This window comes from Arachis ipaensis, chromosome B4 (genome assembly GCF_059453495.1).
Source record: "Arachis ipaensis isolate K30076 ecotype BB chromosome B4, ASM5945349v1, whole genome shotgun sequence".
NCBI lineage: Eukaryota > Viridiplantae > Streptophyta > Magnoliopsida > Fabales > Fabaceae > Arachis > Arachis ipaensis.
In genome coordinates, this window is record NC_142439.1 from 10498353 (window position 1) to 10522658 (window position 24306).

At 36.4% G+C, this 24306-nt stretch overlaps 1 protein-coding gene and 1 long non-coding RNA gene across 2 annotated transcripts; both read right to left on the reverse strand.

Annotated features, from left to right (window-relative positions):
• Positions 1–173: 173 nt before the first annotated feature.
• On the reverse strand, positions 174–1499 carry LOC107636012 (uncharacterized). The gene is made up of 4 exons (XM_016339552.1): positions 1107–1499; positions 679–917; positions 430–493; positions 174–299 (listed from the first exon to the last, which is right to left on the reverse strand). Exons 1-4 carry the CDS (start codon positions 1497–1499, stop codon positions 174–176), a joined length of 822 nt encoding a protein of 273 aa, XP_016195038.1.
• Positions 1500–13532: 12033 nt separating this feature from the next.
• LOC148566643 (uncharacterized) lies at positions 13533–19290 on the reverse strand. The gene is made up of 3 exons (XR_015880695.1): positions 15840–19290; positions 15688–15742; positions 13533–14860 (listed from the first exon to the last, which is right to left on the reverse strand). It is a non-coding gene; the product is annotated as an uncharacterized LOC148566643 (long non-coding RNA).
• Positions 19291–24306: the final 5016 nt, after the last annotated feature.

Below are 24306 nucleotides of genomic sequence, written 5' to 3' on the forward strand. Positions count from 1 at the left end.
TTTAGTTATGTTAATTACAATAGTTACACTTGTATTTATTTATGGTTAATTATGTTAATTTTGTTAGGTGAAAATGGACAACAAACGCATGTAAAGTGATGAAGAGGCTAATGCTTTCGTTGGTTTCATGGAGGAGTTTGTGGTAGATGGTCAGAGGGCTGACTATGATCAATTTAAACCCGGAACATTTGAGAAACTAGCTCTGAAGATGTTGGAGGCCTTCCTCCCTGGGTGTACCCTAACTGCGAAACACTGCAAGAATAAGCATAAGCGGTTGAAGGAGAAGTATCAGCACGCCGCTGACATGCTTGGAAAAAAAGTGATAATAACAACATAATTATGATGAATAGTTCTCAAGTCATCTTCTTTGTTTTTTTATATAGTAATTATCATAAATAAATTTATAAAATATTGATCAGCTCAAGATACTTGAAGGTGGAATAGCAGCAAACTCTTTCCAAGTATACTGATTCTTAGCTTTTCTAAAAAGCACCTACAAGTTAACCAACATTAAACGAAACAAACAAACAACTAAGAACCAATTATTATCATTTTTTTTTTAAAGTAAGAGCTCAACACTAAAGTGGAGCATTGTAGCCAGTTACAAGAACAAACAAGCTAAACAACTCCTATGTCATCTCCGACATAGCCATCGACAACATGAGTTATTTACAATACCATTCCTTAGCACATGAGAATGATTGCTCTACACAGTCACCAACCCCTGTTGTCTTACTCTGAAATATGGCATCGTTCCTGCGTAACCAGATAATCCATATAACTGAAAAGAACCCAATTAGCCAATTTTTGCGCCTCTCTTTTCTCATTGGCACGGATCTCCAACTTTCAAAATGCTCCTTCAACGTACTAGGAACAATCCATGTCTGTCCAAACGCCGATATCCAAGCACACCACACCTGCCAAGAGAACTCACATGTAATAAATAAATGTTGTATATTTTCAACATCCTTCTTGCATAGCACGCACATCACATCATTCTGTTGTAAGAGACCCAGTCTACTCAGTCTGTCTTTTGTGTTGACCCGGCCTACCAAAGTAAACCACGCAAACAGCTCCACCCGAGGCGGAACTAGGCCTTTCCATACCTCCTTGGTGAACTTGAACTGCAGAAACTCCTCATCCAAAGTCTCTTCCTGCAAAACTTGAACAAATGAATTAGTTGAATAAACACATTCCTTATCAAATTTCCACACCACTCTGTCTTGTATGTCCGCTATCAGTCTAACAGATTGCAAGACATTAAGCAGTTGGTTCAGTGTATCAGTCTCCCATTGTCTCAATTCTCTTCTCCACTGTAAGTGCCACACCCACTCTATCCCATCCCAAAACCCACAATCCCCAATTACCGATCTTCTTTGGTTTGAAATCAAGAATAGTCTCGGAAAGGAGTCTTTAAGCTTTCCCGTTTGTAACCAAGTATCCTCCCAAAATCTGGTGGATCTTCCATCACCTACTTCCATGGCCAGCCCATCAATCATCTTCTGCTTTACATGTTGCTCCCTTATTTGCACTTGACATATGTCTTTCCACGGTCCCCCCTCTTTGGTAATGTCTGGGTTGACAACAAGTGATTTGGGTTCAAGCTATTGTATGAGCACACAACCTTCTTCCATAAAGGACATTCCTCCTTAGAGAACTGCCACCACCATTTAAACAGTAGAGCCGAATTACGGACCACCGCATCACCCACCCCCAAACCTCCTAGCTTCTTCGGTGCCTGTACCAACTCCCACTTCACAAGGGCCATGCCAGGTCGACCATCATCCTTCCCCTAAAAGAACCTCCTCTGCAAGGATATAATTCTTCGAGCAACCGCATTGGGCATCTTGTACAGACTCAGGTAGTAAACAGGCAGGCTATTGATTATCGACTTAATAAGCACCAACTTACCAGCCTTACTAAGTATCTTTGCTTTCCACAAGCTGAGCTTCTCTTCCACCTTTTCTATAACCGGTTTCCAAGTTCTAACCAGTCGCGGATTTGCTCCTAGACTAATGCCAAGGTATCGAACCGGTAGAGCTGCCTCTTGACAACCTAGTAGCTGGCACATCCGATTAACCCAGTCCTGGCTGCAATTAACTGGTATCAAGTGAGACTTCTCAAAGTTAATGCTCAACCCAGACATCATTTCAAAGCACCTCAAAAGCCTCTTATAGTTCCTCAGTGTCTCCTCCTCCGGTGGACAGAATAATATAGTGTCATCTGCGAATTGTAAGTGTGATAACTCTATATTATCCCTACCGACTAAGAGTGGAGATATCCGACCATTTCTAACTGCCTCCCCAATCATCCTGTTGAGTACATCCACCACCAGAACAAACAAGAACGGCGATAATGGGTCGCCTTGATGTAATCCCCTTTCCATTTTGAACGGTTTCGATGGTGAACCATTAACCATAATAGAGATAGAGGCCGAAGTAACACACTCCCTAACCCATGCCCTCCATTTCCTACCAAAGCCCATCTTTTCCAGCATAGTGTCAACAAAACACCATTTGACTCTGTCATAGGCTTTTTGGAAGTCCAGTTTGATGATCGCTGATTTCTTCTTCTTCTGTTTCAACCATTGCACGGTTTCACATGCAATTAGCGCTCCATCGTGTATCTTTCTCCCCTTCACAAAGGCACTCTGTGATTCTCCGACTAAGCTTGGCATAACCCTCCTCATCCTTCGTGTCAGCAATTTAGAGATAACCTTATATACACAGCCCACTATACTGATAGGTCTGAGATCTTTTATCTCCTTAGCACCAACGAACTTCGGGGCCAACGCTACCCATGTGACATTGGCATCTGCTGGTAGTCGTGCTGTCTCAAAGAACTCCATCACAGCTACAGTGAACTCCGTTCCTATCTCGTTCCAGCACTTTTTAATAAAATTCATATTGTAGCCGTCATTCCCTGGAGCCTTAGAAGATTCACAGTCCCATACTGCCTCCTTCACTTCCTCTACTGATGGTGACGCCTCTAAGGTTTCTGCTTCCTCCCTCTCCAACCGATTCACTAAACCGTCCCTAAAGCTCACCCTTGGGGATGCTTCCTGATGGTATAGGCATTTGTAGAACTCCCGGACAGCCACCTTGATTCTTGCTTGATCCTCACTAACCTCCCATTAATCACCAACGAATCAATCCTGTTATTCCGTCTTCTCGCCGATGCAATATTATGGAAGTACCTTGTGTTCCGATCCATCTCAGTAGCATGCCGAGACCTTGACATCTGCTTCCAGTTCATCTCCTGCCTCATATACCATTTTTCGTAGCAACTCACTAGTGCCCTCCTCCTTGCCTCTACTGTGGCGTCATACCTTCCACTGCTCACCATATCATCTACCTTCCTTATTTCTTCCTCAAACTTGGTGATCCTTTCATCCATATTCTCAAAGTGCTGCTTATGCCATCTACTTAGAGGTTCTGTTAGTGCTTTCATCTTCTGTAGGAATTGTACATCACCTAGTTCCCTCCATTCTTCCTTTACCATATTCAAGAATCCTACATGCGTGAACCATGAGTCCAATGTATGGAACGGTCTTGGACCATCAGATCTTCTGCTATCTTCCATAACCAACGGGCAATGATCTGATAAACTTCTCGGGCCACTCCTTAGGCGCGTCTCCGGGTACATGTCCAGCCACTCCACGGAGACTAGACTTCTATCAATACGACTGCATGACTACCCTCTAAACCATGTGTACTTTCGATCATTCAGAGCCAAATCAACCAGTTCCATATCATTCACCCATGTCCTGAAATCTGTCGCAGACGCTGGTAAAGTAGTCGCTCCTTTCCTTTCTTCCAAGTGCAAAATTTCATTAAAGTCCCCATAAAACAGAGCGGTACCTGACACAATCCTGCAATATAGCTCAATTCTTCCCACACGGCGATCTTCTCGGCTCTATCATGTGGTCCATACACTAAGCAAATAGCACAGTGAAAGTTCTCTTTTACCACAACTCCTTCAATGCACATCCATCTATCCCCTTTATAGCAATTATATAGTTTAAATGCCCCTTCATCCCACATGAGTAGCAATCCCCCAGACATCCCAGTAGAACTTACAGACTCCCAACATGTTCCGTTGCTTCCCCAGATTTGAACCACATCAAATTTAGTTACTAGTTCTTTTTTTGTTTCTATCAGACCTAACATATCCAACCTAAACTTGTTTTTGAAAGACTTTAGCATACTAATTTTTGCATCACCTCCCAACCCCCGTATATTCCAAGCACTAAAAATCATGCAACCAAATTATTACACACCTGTTTCCGATTTTTTGGCCGGCTTCTTCGAGCTTTTTCTTTTTGCTTAGCCTGCCGACGTTTCATAGCGATAGCTTCATTCTGCTCTTACAAAATAGCCATGATATCCTCCTCATCACTGTACTGAGCTTCTGACTCCACGGCTAGTTTCCAAACCTCTTTGTCTCGGCTATCTCCTCTTCCCAACTCGGCCTATGTTCCCCGTGGTCTGTTTCCTTGCCATCATCCACTTGATCCCCCCTCACTGGCCTATATTCAGCACCATTCTCCCTTTCTGCCTCCTGACCTTCGCCACTATCAGCCAATCCAGCCGGTGCAATCTCCCCCTCCTCTAACCCAGCGCGGTCTCGAAATTGCCTCCTGCCCTCCACTCGCGTGTTGCACCTCCTTGTCATATAGTCAGAACTAGTCTGTCTCAAAGCTTCGGCAATTTGCAGCCTCTTCGAGTCATCTGGTGCTAAGTAGGTCCTGTTCACATGTTCCTGTTCGTCAATCCCACCATCCACTCCGGCGGTCAGGTCCTCCGCGCGCCCACCAGCCACAGCCTCCGGTGCACCCTCTTCGCGTCCATCCCCATCAACAACGCTACCTCGCACACCATTCCATGCATATTTCCAGTGATCGGACTCAGCAGGCGTAGTCACTTGTTTCCTTGCTTGCCGGTTCGTCTCGGCGGGCCTGTTTACGTTGTTATGTTCATCAAGCCCGCCAACCACTGCGGCTGTCAAGTCCTCCGCCAGCCCACCAGCCACCGCCTCCGGTGCGCCATCCTCGCATCCACACCCTTCATCGCCTCTGCTTCGTGAACCAACCCCTGCCTCGTTCCAGCAACCGAACTCAGCCGGCGTCACTTGCTTCGTTCCTTGCTGGTTCGTCTTGGCAGACGTCCCCCTCTCCTGCACATCAAGGCACGCATGAACCTGCTCCCCATCATGTCTCGCCTCATCAGCTCGTTGCCCCTTTGGAAGCGCCGCGTTCAACAGGCCCTGATTCAGGGTCGCTAGTCCCTGCCGGGTCATGGAGGAGGCCGGGTTAGGGCCAACCCGGTTAGGGAATCCATCTGAAGGCCTATTGCAGCAGGCCCAGTCCGCGTCCCAGCATGTGGATTGCATCTTTAGCTTGTTAGACCTTACCTTTGCTAGCCCACTTCCACACCTTGACCCAACATGAAGATTGCAACCAAATCATTCTTCATAAATATAAGAGGCCGTTTCCTCTGAATCAGCAACCGTATTTATTGCATAGGATCCCTGGGAATCTTCTCTGTCCATTAATTTCGTATAACTGCCTTTTTTGTCCAGCGAATTTGAAATTCTGAAATTCCATTCATTCAAATCTATGCTTGAAATTACCATCCTAACCTCATCTTGTTCTTTGTTCCTATTATCCTCCGTCATCACCACCGCCGCCGGATCCCAGGCTACCACCCTCTGTTCAACTTCAGGATTCGATATTCCACTAGGCCCTACTTGTTGTGTGTTTTCTATGTTTATCATATGCCAGTCCCCTACCTCCGCTATGCTTTGTCCAAAACATTCCTCCCTATAAACCTCTCCGCCCACTTCTCTTACCATGACGTCGAATCCACTTGCCCCTATTGTAACATGGATCCATTCGTTGATCATATCGAACACACACGTATCAATTAGGACTTTACCCACACTAAATGAGTTGCACGCTTCCGTTAGCTTGTCGCATTCCACCACTTCGCCCCATAACTCTCCTATTCTGCAAAATGTATTTTTCGACCATGCGTGTAGAGGAACTCCATAACACTCCAACCACACTCTTCTGGACTCACTTTTCTCAGTCTCATCCCATCTCCAGATCATATGAAACAATTTAATAGTTCATTCATTCTGAAGGTGTAAGCTTCTTCAGCCCTAATCACCGTGTCGAACGTAATCATAGCTTTATATGGCCCCAACTCCCTTACCTGAGTTACCCCTGGATAGTCCCTATGGATCTTTTGCTTCAGTGACTGAAGATCAATTGCCGATTTTGTATTGCCGACAATGCTTCTTTGTATCCATACGACGTTCTCACTTGCTATCTGTACTTCTAAACTCTTATTCCATCCATTACTTCGTTGATCTTTGACTGGTTTACCTGATTGCTGCTTAGCCACTCTTTCTTCACCTACTCCCCCGCTCTTTGTTTGTGATTGACTTCCTCCAGCATTATGCCTGGTCACCACCTCGACTGCTTTACCTTTCGTATTTTGTATCCCAGCTCCTCTTCTATATTTGGCTTCACCAACGAACAATCTTTTCCTTCTCAACACCATGCCATTCATCTCTGCAACAGCCTTCAAAGCCCCTCCCTTTGTAGTGTATCGTATAAAAGAGAATAGATATATCTGGCCATTTTTATTCTTACGCGACAGGTATATGTCGATGATTCTACCTGTCCATTTGAACAAATTGAAAAGTTCTTTTTTGATATATCCTCCGACAAATTGTCGACGAAAATTGAGAAAGAATCAAGCTCTAATCGGTGATACTCTTCTTTGTTCCAAACCCAAGGATCTTTACCGTGTTTACCCTGTGTATTTGTCCCTCCCCTTGTGTTTCCCCACCTCACACTCTCTCGACCCTTCTCTCTCATTTGTAAAAATCCACCTCGCTCATCCTTATTATCATAAATTCTAACTTTGATATTTCACTTGACTGATGCGCCATATTCCGCATCACCATCACCACTACGATCTTTTTTCCATTCTTTTTTCTTCTCTCATATTCTTTGAAAAGAAAGTTCTACCATTCGTTTATCTCAACCAATTATTATCATTAATATAAGGTTTTGAAACAAAAATTAAGATTGTTTCAAGAAATAACTAAACTAAATAAATATAACAAGAAACCTCACCTCGACATTCTCTAAGATGTTTACTATATCATAGATCCGTCGTCTTTCAACACCTGAAAATTTTGCCCCCAGAAAAAAATTTAAAAATCGAAAAACAATAATTAGAAATTATAGGTATCGAAGGGTCATAAAATACCTAATCAAAAAGCTGCATCGTCGAGGGTTAAGGTTGCATTATGAGAAAAATCAAACTGGATTTGGGGGTTATGGTTGTATTTTAAAATTAAGGGCATTTTTGTAATTTTAAGATTTTTAGTCTCTACTTTTATTTTAAACCAAACAAGATACATAATTTAGTTTTGTATACTTCTACACCAAACACAATACTGATATTTATTTCTGTCTCTGTCTCTCGGTCTCTATCTCTGAATCTCAGTCTCTCAGCCTCTGTCTTGCAAATAAATGCTACCTCAGGCCCTTAATGTGGTATTTTAACACAAGAGTAAAGTATTATTTTTGTCTTCAACGTTTGTAGTAAGTCCTAAAATTGTCCCTAACGTTTTAAAATTGGCTCAATGTTGTCCTGCCGTTTGGAATCTGTTAACAGAATTGACGGCGAGACAAAATTGAGACGATTTTGAAACATTAGGGACTTAAATAGGACAAAAACGTTAGAAACAAAAATGATACATAGAAATAAATTTTAATTTTATCTTTTAATAATATCAATTTTTACTGTACATAGTTATTTAATTATTTTTTAATCACATCCAAGTAAATTACTTAATTACATTGCTTTCATTCTAAATAAATTTATTTTTTTTTATAATTTTATTCTTAAAGATTTTTAGTCATCATGATGTTTGTAGAATGACTAATACATAAACTTGCGGAAAAGAAAAAAATGATACATATACATAAAGTATAAATTGTACCATTTATCTCTAATGTATCGAAATTCTTTAATGTCTAATTTAGTTAGACTTTATTTTTAATTTTATCCTTCAATAATATCAAATTTGTACGGTAGATAATTATTTAATTATTTTTTTAAATTTTATTTTAAATTACATTATTTTTTCTAAGTGAATTTATTTTTTATTAAGAGCAAAATAAAAAAATAAATTAAGTAATTATTTGTCATAAAAAATTAAAATTATTAAAGAAAAGAGTAAAATTTATTAAAAATTAAAATTATTGAAATTATTGAAGAAAAGTTATTTTAACTTTTTAATAAATTTTAATCTTTTTTCAATAATTTTAATTTTTTTTGCGACAAATAATTATTTAATTTATTTTTTAATTTTGCTCTTAATAAAAAATAAATTCACTTAGAAAAAATAATATGATTAAAAATAAAATTAAAAAATAATTGAATAATTATTTATCATAAAAATTTGATATTATTGAAGAATAAAATTAAAAATAAAATTTAACTAAATTAAACATTAAGGTCGCGTTTGTTTACAGAGACAGGACATTGGGACAGGGACACAGAGACACAAAATTGTGTTTGACAGAGGGGACATGGACAGAGACAATGTGTTCAGAGACAATGAATTAATGTATTTTGTGTCCATCCTGACAGGAATGACACAGAGACACTAACAAAGGATACAACTTATTTTTTTATTTTTTCTTTCACTATTCTTGTTAAGTTTTTGTAATTATATTTTTTATTATTATATTTTTGCGTCTCAAATTTTTGAATGAACAAAAATGAGAATAAATTAAATTTTCATAATTTATTATAGTTTATCACCAAACAGAATATAAGAACACAAAATTTTGTGTCTATATCCTTTATGTCTTGTCTTGTCCTATTCTCAAAAACAAATGCAACCTAAAGAATTTCGAAATTTTAGAAACAAAAGGTACAATTTATACTTTATTGTATATGTATCATTTTTTTCTTTTTCGCTAGTTTATGTACTAGTTATTCTACAAACATTTCATTATGAGTAAAAATCTCTAAGAGTAAAATTATAAAAAATAAATTTATTTAGAATGAAAATAATGTGATTATGTGTAATTTACTTAGATGTGATTAAAAAATAATTGAATAACTATGTACCGTAAAAAATGATATTATTAGAGGATAAAATTAAAATTTAATTTCATATATTGTTTTTGTTCCATTGTTTTCGTTCTATTTAAGTTCCTAACATTTTAAAATCATCTCAATTTTGTCATGCCGTCAATTATGTTAACAGATTTTTAACGGCAGTACAATATTAAGTCAATTTTAAAATGTTAGGGACTTAAATAGAACGATTTAAACGTTAGGGACAACTTTAAAACTACAAAAACAATACTTTACCCTTAATACAATAAGGGAAACAATTTTTTTATTTTCTTCAAGAATGCATGATTAATAGATGGAGATCAAAGTAGTTGGAGATGAAAATTATTGGGACTATATATCGAGTTTGTACTTATCTTTTTTATTTGTTAATGCATAATAAAGTCTATGTACAACCCTTTTATTCTTTTAAATTAGTATATAAACCTAAATCACTCACACACATATGTGTATATGTATTTTTGGATTTTAAGCCATGATTTATATATCTGGTGAAATATTCTGTTTATGTTTGAAAATTCATTGTATTCTTTATTTTTATGGATTTTTTTAAAGTTTTTCTGATAATATAAATTATTCCATGCGATTATAAAGGTTAATTTTTTCATATAAAAATTAGATGGATGTTACACTGAGTTATGGACGTTAGGAGGATTATACATTGTTATGACGACGGTATTTTTTAAATTGACGACAAAAAATAAGATAGTTTGATTTATGTGGGGCAAAAATATTCGATTTTTTGCGTAAGAAAATCGGACCTACCGATTTTATGTATGTAACTTTCTTTTAATTTTGATAGAATGCTGATCGAATGGTCCGATTTGAATTCTTTAAAAAATTTGAAATGATAAAAAGATGTTTGGACCGTCCGATTTCTTTGGTTATATATATCTTAGTTTAGCCGAACTTTTTACTTCTTCTTCATCTTTCAATTTTTAGATCTTCTGAAATTCATCCTCTCTTATTTTTTTCTCCATTGTTTTAAAAGAAATAATACCAAAGTTGAGAGTGTTCAATGTGAGTATATTATCATGGATGATAGAGTTATGTTAAAAGTATATATATTATCATAGACAGATTTTATTTCAAATATCTAAAGGAGTGAAATTTATATGTAAGAATTCATTAGATATTATTATTCTATTCACACGGTTATTTGAAGAGCTAAAATGTTTGATTTGTGAGAAGATTGATTCTCAAATATCTAGGAGAATGTCGTGTATTTTGTACAGATACCCTATATTTGTGTTTGGTGGGTTCGTTCAATTTCAAACCAAATATGTAACCAATAAAGTGAGCATGCAAAAAATATTTTCAATGTATATTGAAATTCGGTCCCAAATATCATTCATCGAACTGTATATTGAGTTTGAGCAATCTGAAGCGGACCGAGATATTGAATTGAAAGATTATAACAGTAATAACGAGAGGAGTTTGAAAGTAACTATGAGGTCGTTGATTTAGGTGTAGACGAAGATCAAGTTGGCGGTACTATGGAGGTAGATGTGGTGGATGTGGCAAATGCACTAGCAAACTAGCATCTGTTTGAGGAGCCGACTTCTATGCGATTGTTGGATTTGGAGGCCATGCATGCACCAGAATTTTTTCAATATATAAATACAGATATGTAGTTTAAATATTTGTATGATAGATTAATATTGTAAATCGATTACAGTACATGACCAACATATGTGATTTGTAGAATATAATTTATTAAATATCATTGAATAACTTATTTATTTAGTTAAAATATAGGATAATTATCTGTTTATATATATTTAGTAATTATTTATGTATATTTTTTAATTTAGTAAATAATATTTGATTATTTATTTATATTTATATTTGGATAATGACAAATATTGAATTATAATCTATGATTTATGCATAAACCTTAACTTTTGTGACAAATATTTAAAAGTTATTTATTTAGCTAAAATATAGCATATAATTACCTGTTTGATATTTATTTATTAAAATTATTATTAGATACATTAAAACTATATTTTTTAATGTTTAAAACCTATTTATTTTATAATAATAATTATTTATTATTTTCTATTTATATAACCAGAATAATTTTTAAAAGTATTAAACACCTCAATATTATTATTACACGCACGCACAATAATAATAATATACCTTAATTACTTCACTAACTAAGAATGAAAAATGATTAATTATTATATTTAAACAATTTCAAAATTTTTACTTCCAGTACAATACAATAAAAAAATGATTTAATTACTTTGTTGGTTCCTATAGTTTTGCGAAATTTTCAATTAGGTCCTTATACTTTTTTTTCTTTTAATAGAGTCCTTACACCAATTTTTTTTTTAATTGGGTCCCTACATTTTTTTTCTTTTATTTAGGTCCCTATACCAATTTTTTTAGTTGGGTCCCTATAAAATTAAGTCAATTACTTCTAAGAGGGACTTAATTGAAAAAAAATTAGTGCATGGACCCAATTAAAAAGAAAAAAAAGTATAGGAACCTAATTGAAAATTTCACGAAACTATATGGACAAACAGAGTAATTAAACCTAAAAAAATATATTAATTAAATATTTAACTAACAATACACAACAAAAAATGGTTAATCTTTAATTAAATATCTAAATAATATATTTATAATAATAATTAATTCAATAATTATTCAAAAAAATTTTAAATTTATTTTATTTTACTAACGATTTCTAACAAACAATAACAATACTATATATATATATATATATATATATATATATATATATATATATATAGTATTGTTATTGTTATTGAAACTTACATAATAATTAGGATGATCAAGATAATTGTTGGCTAGTATAGTCACTAATAATTAGCAATAGTTTTGCAGTAACAGTTTTGTAGTTAGTTAATTACACTAAAACAGTCCTGGCAGTAAGTAGTTAGTAGTGTGATTCATCATTCTAACACAGAACTCATTTTGCTCTTCCTAACTCACTGGTAGCACTCTCTCCAAACTCAAATCCTCACTCATCAATAGAGGGTCTTACATGGTGCGGTGAACGTGTGTTACAAAGGTGAGGACCGAGTGGTATCCACCAGCATCGGTTAAGAAGCGTGGGTTCTGTATTGCTGAAGAACACGTCCAATTTTGACGGATTCAGCTTTCACGAATGACGAGTCCAGAAGATTCCACGGATGATTTGCTTTCCACCATGGACTTCCAAACCTTTGCGAAATTCATGTCACAATTCCAAAGTCTCCAAAATCACGCTCCACGGCCTCTATTGAATTTCCTTCAAGATCCAATAAGCCCATTCTTCTTGCATCCGAGCGAAAACCCTGGAATCGCTCTCACCTCTGTTCTATTAACCAATCAAAATTTTCACTCCTGGTCACGCTCATTCTGGCTATCGCTAAAATCCAAGAACAAGACAGGCTTCGTTGATGGAACCATACCAAGACTAGAACCAGGTGATGAACTCTTCAATGTATGGGATCGCTGCAACACCTTTGTCATTTCTTGGATTCACGCTTCACCTTACTCTGAGATCCTTCAAAGTGTTCTTTGGTGCAACGTCGTAGCAGAACTATGGGCAGACCTGAAGCACCGATTCTATCAAGGGGATATCTTTCGCATCGCAGAATTAGAGGAAGAAATGTTCTCACTCAAGCAAGGTGAGTTATCAATTATATCATTCTTCACCAAACTCAAAGGATTTTGGGAAGAATTGGAGGAATTTCAACCAATTCCACAATGTGAGTGCTCGAACTCTTACACTTGTTCCACTGGGCGTACCTACAGACAACAAACTCATCTTATTAGATTCTTGTGCGGATTAAACGACCAATACAGCGGTGTTCATTCTCAGATCATACTTATGAATCCCCTCCCCAGCCTCAATGGCGCATTCTCATTGCTTCTTCAGCAGGAACGACAACTCAACTCAACAGATCAAAGAGAGGCCAAAATCCTGGTTAATTCAGTTGGGGCAATGAAACGAATGGTTCATTTAGCTCATCTCAGCATAATAGAGGCAGAGGATGCGGTCGTGGAAGAATCAGCAATTTTGGTGGACGTGGTTCACACAAGAAGTGTTCTCATTGTGGCAAATCAGGCCACTTAGTGGATACTTGCTATTTCAAACCTGGATTCCCAGCTCATATGTAGGCTCGGGCACTACTAAAGTCTATAAACAACATGATCACTGATGAATTTGTTAATTGTAACACCCCATTACCCTAAGCCTTACCTCTAGTCGTAAAGCAAAGGATAACAAAGTGCCACGACAGTCCTAAAGCTTTTAATATATAATATATATCCAAGAATTTATATAGCTAGAAGCCCGACGAAGGAGTAAAGCTCAAAGTCGCATAAAACAGAATTACGAAATGCGAAGCGTTCTCACACGATAACTATACACGTAAGTACGAACAGAACAAGACTTAATATATATAAAACCTTGTAGATAGCTCCATGATACACAAGGTAATAATTAAATTAAACAGGATATATATAAGTATGATATTCAAAAAGAGGATTAGTCACAGCCTGCGGAGTTTAGGCCGGCTAGTCAAACTGAAATACAAAAGAGTTTTAGAAGTTTAAAACAGCTTATACAACTTATCTCTCAAATGAAGCTTCTAAGGCCATAAAATCTAAAATAAAATGGTGAGAGAAAGTACTACAACAAATAATCAAAATACAGAGATAACAAAAGATCCTCTGCTCTATCACCATCCGCAAACTCACCGAGGTGGGTTGCGACCTACATCTGAAAAACAACAATATATGGTATGAGAACCGGAGGTTCTCAGTATGGTAACAGTGCCCACTATATAAGATATAAGGTTCCAGGACCCCAAAGACAATCATAGAACTTCACATCGATATAGAATATTCAAGCTTAACAAAATAAATAACTTAAACCATAAACTATAAACATGGTTATCTAAACTTAGGGGATTTCTAACTAAAACTAGTCACACCGCTGTATCCCACAGCCTTCGCCAACCTAACCTCCGTGCGATCTCATTGCCACCGCCTACCTAACCTCCTCAGCATCAGACAATCACAAGTATATTCAAACAAATAATACACAGGTAATATTCATGTATAGCAAGTAATTCAAGAAGCAAGTAGGCATATTATACATTTAGGCAAACTGCAAGTAATCAAAGTAAACAAGCACATAAGAGATACATATGATGAATGTCTGTCCTATTGGCTGTGATATCACTTATCGGTTATAGTGCCGATCCTGACATAAAATCCAGTCGGCAACTCCTGAATTAGTCTCTCTGTTGCGCATACTCAGGAGGAATAATTCCAAGGGATGAGTACCCTGCCACCTTCTCCATTCAAAGGGAAACGTTCCGAGGGAGAGTGCCCTACCACCTTCCTTTGGAAGTCGCATGATTCCATGGGATAGTGACCTACCACTTTGCAACCAGAGAGAAACCGCATACTTAGGAGGAATAATTTCAAGGGATGAGTGCCCTACCACCTTCTCCATTAGCGAGAAATGTGAGTGGGAAGCCCTGCTTCAACCTTCACATCCAAAAGTAGGCGGGAGACTGTCACAGCCCCTACAACGGAGAACAATGCATATCATAATCACATAGTCCATCTTAGAGGCCACTATGCATAGCACACTTCCGTTCATACTCATCTCATAAACCATAATCATTCAATTCCAAGTCTCAAACTCATCATCCATCCTGAATATCACAAGTTCATTATCAATATAGTACACCGTCAAATACCTAACTAGTCCAAACCCCGTACATAAAAAATCTAAGTCTCCGTCTTCTAATTTATTACCAGAAAAATATCTAGTTAAACTCACTTATGGTATTCTCTATGTTTCAAAGCCTAAAATCAAGCTAAGAGATCTTAAACAAGTGTTATGAAAGTTTGCAAGCTTGTCGGGAAGGTAATACGGTTAAAAACAAAATTTTTATTTGAAAAGCAGGGCTTGTGCGTACACATAGGGTTGTGCATACGCACGCACCAGTAGAGTTTTCTTAACTTGTGCGTACGTATGAATACGTGCGGACGCAATCAACAGAAGGCTCTTCTCAGCTTGTGCATACGCATGATGTTGTGCGTACACACAACTTGCAGATTTCACAGAGTGTGCGTGCGCACACCCCTTGCATGTACGCATGAGTCACAACACTCGTTCTGCTTGTAGCGTAGGCACAGGTGTGTGTGTGGGCACACAAACCAGAACTTACAATTTTCTGCAATATTACAGAATTCAGATTTTTTACACCAACTTCCAACGATCATATCTTTTTTTACAAAATTCCGATTTCCACGAAATCTATACCATTTTAAAGCTCTTTAAATTATCTTTAATTTGATACAAAATTCAATCAATTTTCAAAAGCTGAAGCTCAAGATATGATCTGCCAAAGTTGGCCCAAAATCTATTTTTACCAAAAATCTTAAAAAACTCAATCTAACATCACATTTTCACATACCAACATCAAACATAGGGTTCATAAAAATAACTAAACACAGGGTTTTAGTGAGACCTTACCTTATCCAATGGCATTAGAGGCAAAACCCAACAATATTCCAATGCTAGATCATCCCTAAACAAATAAAATCACAAAACTTACTCAAAAACCAAACGTAAAAATGCGAAATTACTTAGGGCAGAAAATTGGAGTAGGAGATGTGAGTTCTTACCAGAAAATCTTCGTTAGAAATGATGGGCTCGGCGAGAGCGACGCGTGGCCACAAACGACTCGTCAATCGGAGCTCCGTAGCTCAAGATATGACCAATTGAAGGAGGAGATGAATAGTGAAATCTCATTCTCTCTTCATCTCTTCACTTCAGCGACCCCTTTCTTTATTTCTAGGGTAAAATGAGCTGAATGCTCATTAATTGGCACTTATATATGTTGGGATTGGGTCAAACCCGTTAGTATTTTAGGTTCGTTTGACCCACTTTGGGCAAAAACCTTTAAAATTAGTGTCCAATTTTCAATAATAAATTATTTTTGTTCTTTTAAAACAATAAATTCAATTTTTAAAATCTTATTTTTCTCAATACGCGGTTCCGATCAGACTAGAGCCGGTACTGCCAGTTTAAGTGGCGATACGCATTTTTACAAAAACTTTTCATAAAAGATACATTTTCCCACTTAAAAAAATTCATTGAATTCAAAATTCGCCTTTTTATTTTTAAAATATCATTTCTATATTTTCGAACCTATTTCGGACAGTTAAAAATTATCATTTTATATTATCCAAACCGTCGATTTAATCACGGGTCTTACTTTGATAACAGCATCACACCTTCGATTTCTAAAGAAGGCGGTAATAATGTGGACAACTTGTTCTCAATAGAACAGCAACAAGCAATAATTGCATTACTCAACAATCATGTAGCATATTCTCATTGTGAAAGTTTGGCAAATACTGTTCAAGCACCATCTCCAGGTATATTCCACATATTATCAATCTTTAAACACAAATTAAATCCCAAAGATTAGATTCTAGATACGGGTGCCACTGCACACATATCATATTCATTAACAAATTTTGTGTCTCATCATCAAATCAATCCTGTTCTTGTAAAAATGCCAAACGGTTCTCAAACAGTTACTACCATAAGTGGAACTATTTTCTTCTCTAATGATTTCTATCTCAATAATGTCCTATATGTTCCTGCATTTTCTTTCAACATCATATCAGTGTCTGCATCCACTAAAACCCTTTCTTGTCAATTTTTGTTTAACGAGGATACTTGTGAGATCCAGGGACAGCAGACTCTGAAGATGATTGGCACTGCTAGGGTACAATATGGATTATACATTTTGCAAAGAAAGTCCCATGCATCACAGATTGTCAACATGAGTCTAACACAAGCACACAACTCACTAGATTTCACATCTCCACAAGTCAAATTCAATCAATTGGCACCATAGATTAGGACATATTGCACAAGACAAAATAATTGCCATGAAGAGTATGTACAGTTTTTTGAAACCCCCCAATTAGCAATGGCCTATGTGATTTTTGACACTTTGCTAAGCAGAAGAGGCTTCCTTACAGTTTAAGTAGTGGCAAAACTGAAAAAATTTTTTATTTGATTCATGTAGATATTTGGGGACCTTTGTGCACCACATCCATCCATGGATATTTTTTTACTATAGTTGAGGATAAAAGTCGATTTACATAGTTGTACTTCTTGAAAAATAAAGGAGAAGCATCTATTTTTTTACAAAATTTTGTTCAATTTATTAAAACACAGTTTGATGTTGCTATTAAATCCATTAGATCTGATAATAGACCTGAATTTGCTATATCGAATTTTTATTCAAGAACTAGTATTCTACACCAAACCATTTGTGTTGAAACCTCTCAACAAAATGAAATGGTGGAGAGAAAGCATCGAGATATTCTAAATATGACTAGGGCCCTACTTTTTCAATCCAATTTGCCAAAATGCTATTGGACATATGCAATTGCACATTCTATACACATTTTAAATCGGGTTCCTAGCTCATCTTTGAATAATCTCAGCCCATACCAGGTTTTTCATAATAAAATTCCAACCATCGATCACTTGATAGTATTTGGTTGTTTGGCTTTTGCTTCAACCCTCACAGTACATAGGACTAAAATTGAAAAACGAGCAACTAAGTGTGTCTTCTTGGGTTTCAAAATAGGCACAAAGGTTTTACTCTTTTAGACTTATCTTGAAAACAAATTTTAACTTCAAGAAATATTGTGGTCTATGAAGATATTTTTCCTTTTCAGATGCACCATGATATCATTAATTCTAAATCTTCTACTCATCCAATAGTTTCTCCCAGATTACACAATTTTCCACCACGTATTGATGACTTGGATCAATTACTGAAAATTAATGAAATCTCAAATCAGGTTTTCAATTTGGCTTCGGCTAACACACTTACTACTCATAATCATGGCAACACTACTAATACACCACGTAGAATAGATAATGCATCCATTAATGATTCAACATGTAGTTTAGATGCATCAAATTCACCGTCTGCATATAGACCAGAAGCAACAACCTCCAACCCATCTACTAGCATGGATACATCATTAGAATTAGGATAAACTACCATACCCGCCCCTCTTAGAAGATCTAATAGAATTAGACACAAACCACAATACCTACCAGACTTTCAATGTTTACAAAAAACTACCTCAGATTGCCAATCATCTCTTATTCAAACAAAATACCCTATCTCCAAGTATGTTTGTTACAACTCCCTGTCTGAGTCACATAAAGCATTATCCAGCAACATCTCATCCAACACTGAACCACAAACATATGAGCAAGCTGTCTTACATGATTGTTAGAAGGATGCACTTAAGGCAAAACTAAAGGCCCTAGAAGATAACAAGACCTGGATTTTTACCCCTCTTCCAAAGGGAAAGCAGGCAATCGGGTGCAAGTGGGTGTTCAAGATTAAACACAAGACGGACGGTACCATCAAGAGGCATAAAGCATGCTTAGTCACCAAGGGTTATACTCAAGTTCCTGGATTTGATTTTTTTGACACCTTCAGTCTAGTTGTCAAAATGTCTACCTTGAGGATTTTATTAGCTTTGGCTGCTAAGAATAATTGGTTTGTACAACAATTAGACATTAATACCGGATTCTTACACGGAGACTTACCTGAAGATGTGTTTATGAAGGTACCACCTGGTTTGACAGCACCCTCAGGTCATGTATGCAAATTGCAGCGATCCCTTTATGGTTTGAAACAGGCCAGCCGTCAATGGAATTCCAAGTTGTGTTGTGTTCTACATGCTCATGGCTATACACAATCAAAATCCAATTATTCCCTATTTAGTAAGAAAGTTGGCGGCAAATTCTCATCTATTCTTGTGTATGTTGATGACTAAGTGCTTGCAGGGAATGATCTAGGTGAAATTCAGCACATGAAGCAAGTGCTAGATGACAGATTCAAGATCAAAGACCTGGGAAGCATCAAATATTTCTTAGGTATGGAAGTTGCAAGAAGCAAAAGAGGGATCTTACTATATCAGCGCAAGTATGCTCTTGAGTTAATCAAAGAATTTGGGTTAATAATAGACTCCAAACATATCTCTACGCCTATGAACTACACTTCACAGCTCTCCAAGACCTCTAGAACAGCACTTGAGGACTTGAAACCCTTTAAAAGATTGATTGGCCGCTTGCTATATGATAAACCCCATTTTTCGGGATTATTTTGTGTTGAATTTAGTGAATTTTATCAACTTTTCTTATATTTATTCAATGGCATGATTTTGTGAATTTTTCCTAAATTGTGCTTAAAAGTGAAAACATACTTTTTAGGCCTTAAAGTTGCTAAATTTAATTCACTTTAATTTCATTCAATGCCTTGATATGTTTGTTGAGTGATTCCAGGTTTGTAAGACAAGGATTGGATTGAAGAAGTGAAGAAAAAGCATGCAAAGTGGAGAATTCATGAAAAATGAGGATTTGTGAAAATCATAGCGACGCGCACGCGTGACCCACGCATACGTGTGACCAAGGAGATTCGCCAAGCGACGCGCACACGTCACCCACGCATACGCATGCCACTGGTCACATGTCCTCATTAAAGGAATACGCTGGGGGCGATTTCTAAGCTCATTCAGGCCCAAATCAAACTCATTTATAAAGTATTTGAAGCCGAAATAAAAAATGGAGAAGGGGAGAGTAATTAGGTGTAGTTTAGTAACATGCTTTAGGTCATATTCTAGAGAGAGAAGCTCTCTCTTCTCTCTAGAATTAGGGTAGATTACGTTAGATTTCTCTTAGGTTTATGTTTAATTCTTGCTTTAATTTAGTTTTATTACAATTTATTGTTCTCACATCTTTGTTCTTTTAGTTTTATTGCTATTTCCTTTATTATGTCATTTTATGTTCATGACTCTAGTTGATTTTAATTTTTATTTAATGCAATTTTGATGTTTCTTTGTTTATTGATATTTATTTGAGTTATTATTATTGTTTTCTTGCATTTGGTAGTTTTAGATTTTATTATTTCTTCCAATTTTACCATGCTTTTCTTTTATGCTTTCCAAGTGTTTGATAAAATGCTTGGTTGAGTTTTATAATAGATTTTTGTATTCTTGACTTAGGATTGGTAATTTGGAGACTCTTGAATTATCTAAATCTCTTGTTGATTGGTAATTGAAGGTTGCTAGTTGGCTTGAATTTCACTAAATCTAGTCTTTCACTATGAGTTGACTAGGACTTGTGAACTCAAGTTAATTGTATTCACTTGACTTTCCTTCATTTGTTAGAGGTTAACTAAGTAAAAGCAATTTACACTTACCATCACAATTGATGATGATAACAAGGATAGGAATTCCAATTCTTAACCCTTGTTAAGACCTTTCTTAGTTGTAGCTTTACTTTCTTATTATTTACTTTCTTGCTCATCATATCAAAAACCCCAAAGAATCCCCATAACCAATAATATGCACACTTCCCTGCAATTCATTGAAAGACGACCCGAGGTTTAATACTCTCGATTTTTATTAGTTTGCTTAAGTGACAAACAAATTAAACTTTGATTGAGGGTTGTTTGTCGGTTTAGATCTATACTTCGATGAGATTAATTTTGTAAAAATTATATACTGACAATTTCCCTTCGTCAAGTTTTTGGCACTGTTGTCAGAAAATTTCAAATGTGCGCTTGTTATTGGTTATTGTATATATGTTAATATTGTGAATAGCTTGATTTTTGGTTTGTTTGCTAGTTTTTGCTAGTTATAGGAGTTTGTTTTCTTTGTTTCTTATTGACTTTTGTTTTTATTTTCTCTTGTTACTATGAATTCTCACCATTTTAGCTATGAGTTTGGTTCTAACTATGTTGTAGGAAATGGAAATTACAATGGGGATATGCATCAAGGATGGGACAATCAAAGGTGGGAGGAGCCTCAAGCATATGATCAATTTTCATGGTAACAACCTCCTCCAATGTACTATGAGCAAGGACCATACCATGATGCATACCAATCCAATGGATATGGTAGATCTCCTTGTGATTATCAATCACAACCACCATATGCCTATGAACCTCCTCTTCAACATTGTTCTCAACCACCATACTCACAAGCCTCATACCATCAAATACCTCAATATAACCATATCTCATATCCACCATACCAACAACCTTATGAGCCATATGAACTATACATAGAACCACCCCAACTCCAATATCAATACCCCTAAGAACCACCACCTCAGTATACACCACCTTCATATGCTTACCAAGATGAACCACCTTTCTATTATGAACCCTTTCTCCCAAACAATGAACCCTCATATCCACCCCAAATCCCAATGGATGACACTCTCATTTGAATTCTCCAAGAGCAAAGGGAGCTTTATACTATTCTTCAAGGGGTAATAACCAACTTAGTCTCCCAATGCTTAGACACTCAAAGCACTCCCATGGCTACATGTGAAGAATCAATTGAAGAGCATAGCATGAAAGAGAGATTAGAAACTCCGGTAGAAAATGAGGAATAAGACTTTATATTGGAATAATTGGAGGAAGCCATAATTGTTGAAGAGGAAGAAGAGGTTGAAGACTTAAGAGATATTGAAAGCCCATGGGAATCTCAAGTCATAGACCCTCCTTCCAAGAAATCTGAATTTGATATTAAGGAGGGTGCGCAACCTCCAAAATATATTCCGCATGAAGAATCGGAAAGAGTGGAGCAAGAAACAAGTCCCCTTGGTGATGATGATGATCCCACATCAAGTCCTCCGAGTGATGAATTTGCATCCGCGAATGAATTCCTTGAGTTTAAGGAATCTTCTCCAATTGAGTTTGAGAGTGATGTTGAGTTAGATTTTTCTCAACCTCCGATTATGATTTGAGTGATGGAGAAGAGTTGGATGAATTTAGTGAGGAAAGTATTGAAGGTGAAGAATTGTCTTGTCAAGAGGTGAAAGTCCTTCGGAAAGGATGGACGGGAGTGGAATACGTTTTGTCAAGACCATTGAAAACTTCTCTACCTAGGTCACCATCTATTCCTTTATTTGAGTGGGTAAAACTTATTTCTGTTAGCTTTTTTATCCCTCTTGAGTATGGTTTGCTAGAAACGGATGGTCAACTTAGAGCGCTTTGTGAAAAATGAAGCGTAAGAGAAGGATAAATAGTAGTTGGCGTAATAAATCAAGGCTCATTATGGTTAAGATTTCAAGGATTAGATGTAAAGGTTGGACTAGTGCTTAATTGGATGGGTCTAAGAGAAGAGTTTGGTATTTAATTGAGCATTTGGCTTGTTTACCACCCAAATGAAACCACAAGGATCAACTTGAAAATGGGTGTGAAAATAAGATATAAGATCCCGGATCACTAGATGAATGTCAATTTTGGGAGCCTTAGCTTGTGTGGAACTTCATCAAAACTTGGCACTATTAATTTTGAACTATAGAGCTTATTGGAAGTTCAAGCATTGGTGGAAGTTTAAGGAAGAGTACAAGCACAAGCCAATATGACAAGGAGCTTCCCAAAATGTCTAACTTAAGGACTCTAAATAAAAGTGCTAGGTGGGATACACCCCACCATGATAAACTCTTTCCATTCTCTTGTACATATAATCAATGAATGAATTGAGTTATCCTTGTTTGGTACTTTTCTTCTTTCCATACTCTTGTATATATTGCCTTATGTATTAGTTCGTTTGTTTAGATTTATGCCTTAAGTTGTAGGTTATTTGTTTTGAATTGCATCTTTGTTTTGAATTGCATTTTTTGTTTGAATTGCTTAGTTGCATGTTTAAATAGTTTTTAGAAGTTAGGAATTTTGGTAATTTTGATTTTGGTTGGTGTTAGACATGTAAATAGTGGGTGGGAGTGCCCTATTTCTATTCAATTAAAAAAAAAGGGTCCCCTCACACGTACGCATGCCCCAGGCGTACGCGTGACCTCCAAAATATGACCGTGCCAGGATCGTGGTATTGTGCCATCGCACGGTCCAAACAGAGAGTTGTGCGCGTGGTGTGTGGAAATTGTGCATTTAGCACAATTTCTTCCCACGCGTACGCGTCACCCCCATTTATCCCAAGTCACACTTACGCGTGACCACCCTTGTCTCACATACTTATTTTCTTCTCTTCTCTCCGTTTCTTTTCTTCTTTTCTCTTTTCTCCTCTTCTTTTCTTCTCTCAACCATCATCCTCCACCACCATTTACCATCCGCCATCATGTTCTTTAGTTAGTCAGTTTGTTAATTAGTTAGTTAGTTAGTTTAATTTTTTGTTTAATTTTCTATTTTGGTGGTTAGTGTTGGATTATTAATCTGGTTGTGCTGAGAAATTGCTGCTGATTATTGATAGGATGCTATTTTAGCATCATTATTGTTAATATTCATTGTTGAATTTTCTTATTGAAGTTATACTTTATTGCTTGGTACTGAGTTTTTCATGCTTAACATTTGTGAAGTACTTATGACATTGCCTTCAAAACTTTCTAAATCTTTTGAATTGTATGATTTGGCCACATGTGATTTGAATTCTTTACCTTGACTAGGCAATTTTTGATGTTGAATGATGTGCATTTATCTTAATGCATTATATTGCTTGATCATATGCATCCATATGTTATGCTTGTGCCTTAATGACATGTTGACCCTCAATTGTTTAACTATGTGCTCTACACATATTTAAAACTAGTCATTTTGGCATAATGCTTCATTTGTGAAATTGGATTGTAAGCTCATCTAGGGACATTTTTTGAAATTCTCAAACTATATGGACCATGCTTGCTATGTGATTGATTTTCACTTCTATCTCTCTTTTCCTAAGTTGCATAGCAACCATGTATCCAACATCATGTCAATTAGGTGATGCAAACAAACTTCAATGTGTGTCATTGTTTGATGTGTGAGTTCTATATTTCATTTGATTCATTGAATTCTCTTGCACATCAACCAATGTCCATTCTTCATCTATTTCACATTTGCTTGATTCTTGCTTGAGTACTTGTATGCTTCTTCATTACTTGTTTATTTATCTTAACCTACAAGTCTTTTAAAGCATCTCAAGCACACTAAAATGAGTGAAGTACATACTTCTTTTGTGTAGTTGTGACATAGCTTTTAAATGTTAGTGTGTGTGTTCTAAACCGCATGCAACTTAGAACTCACACATTATTTTCCTT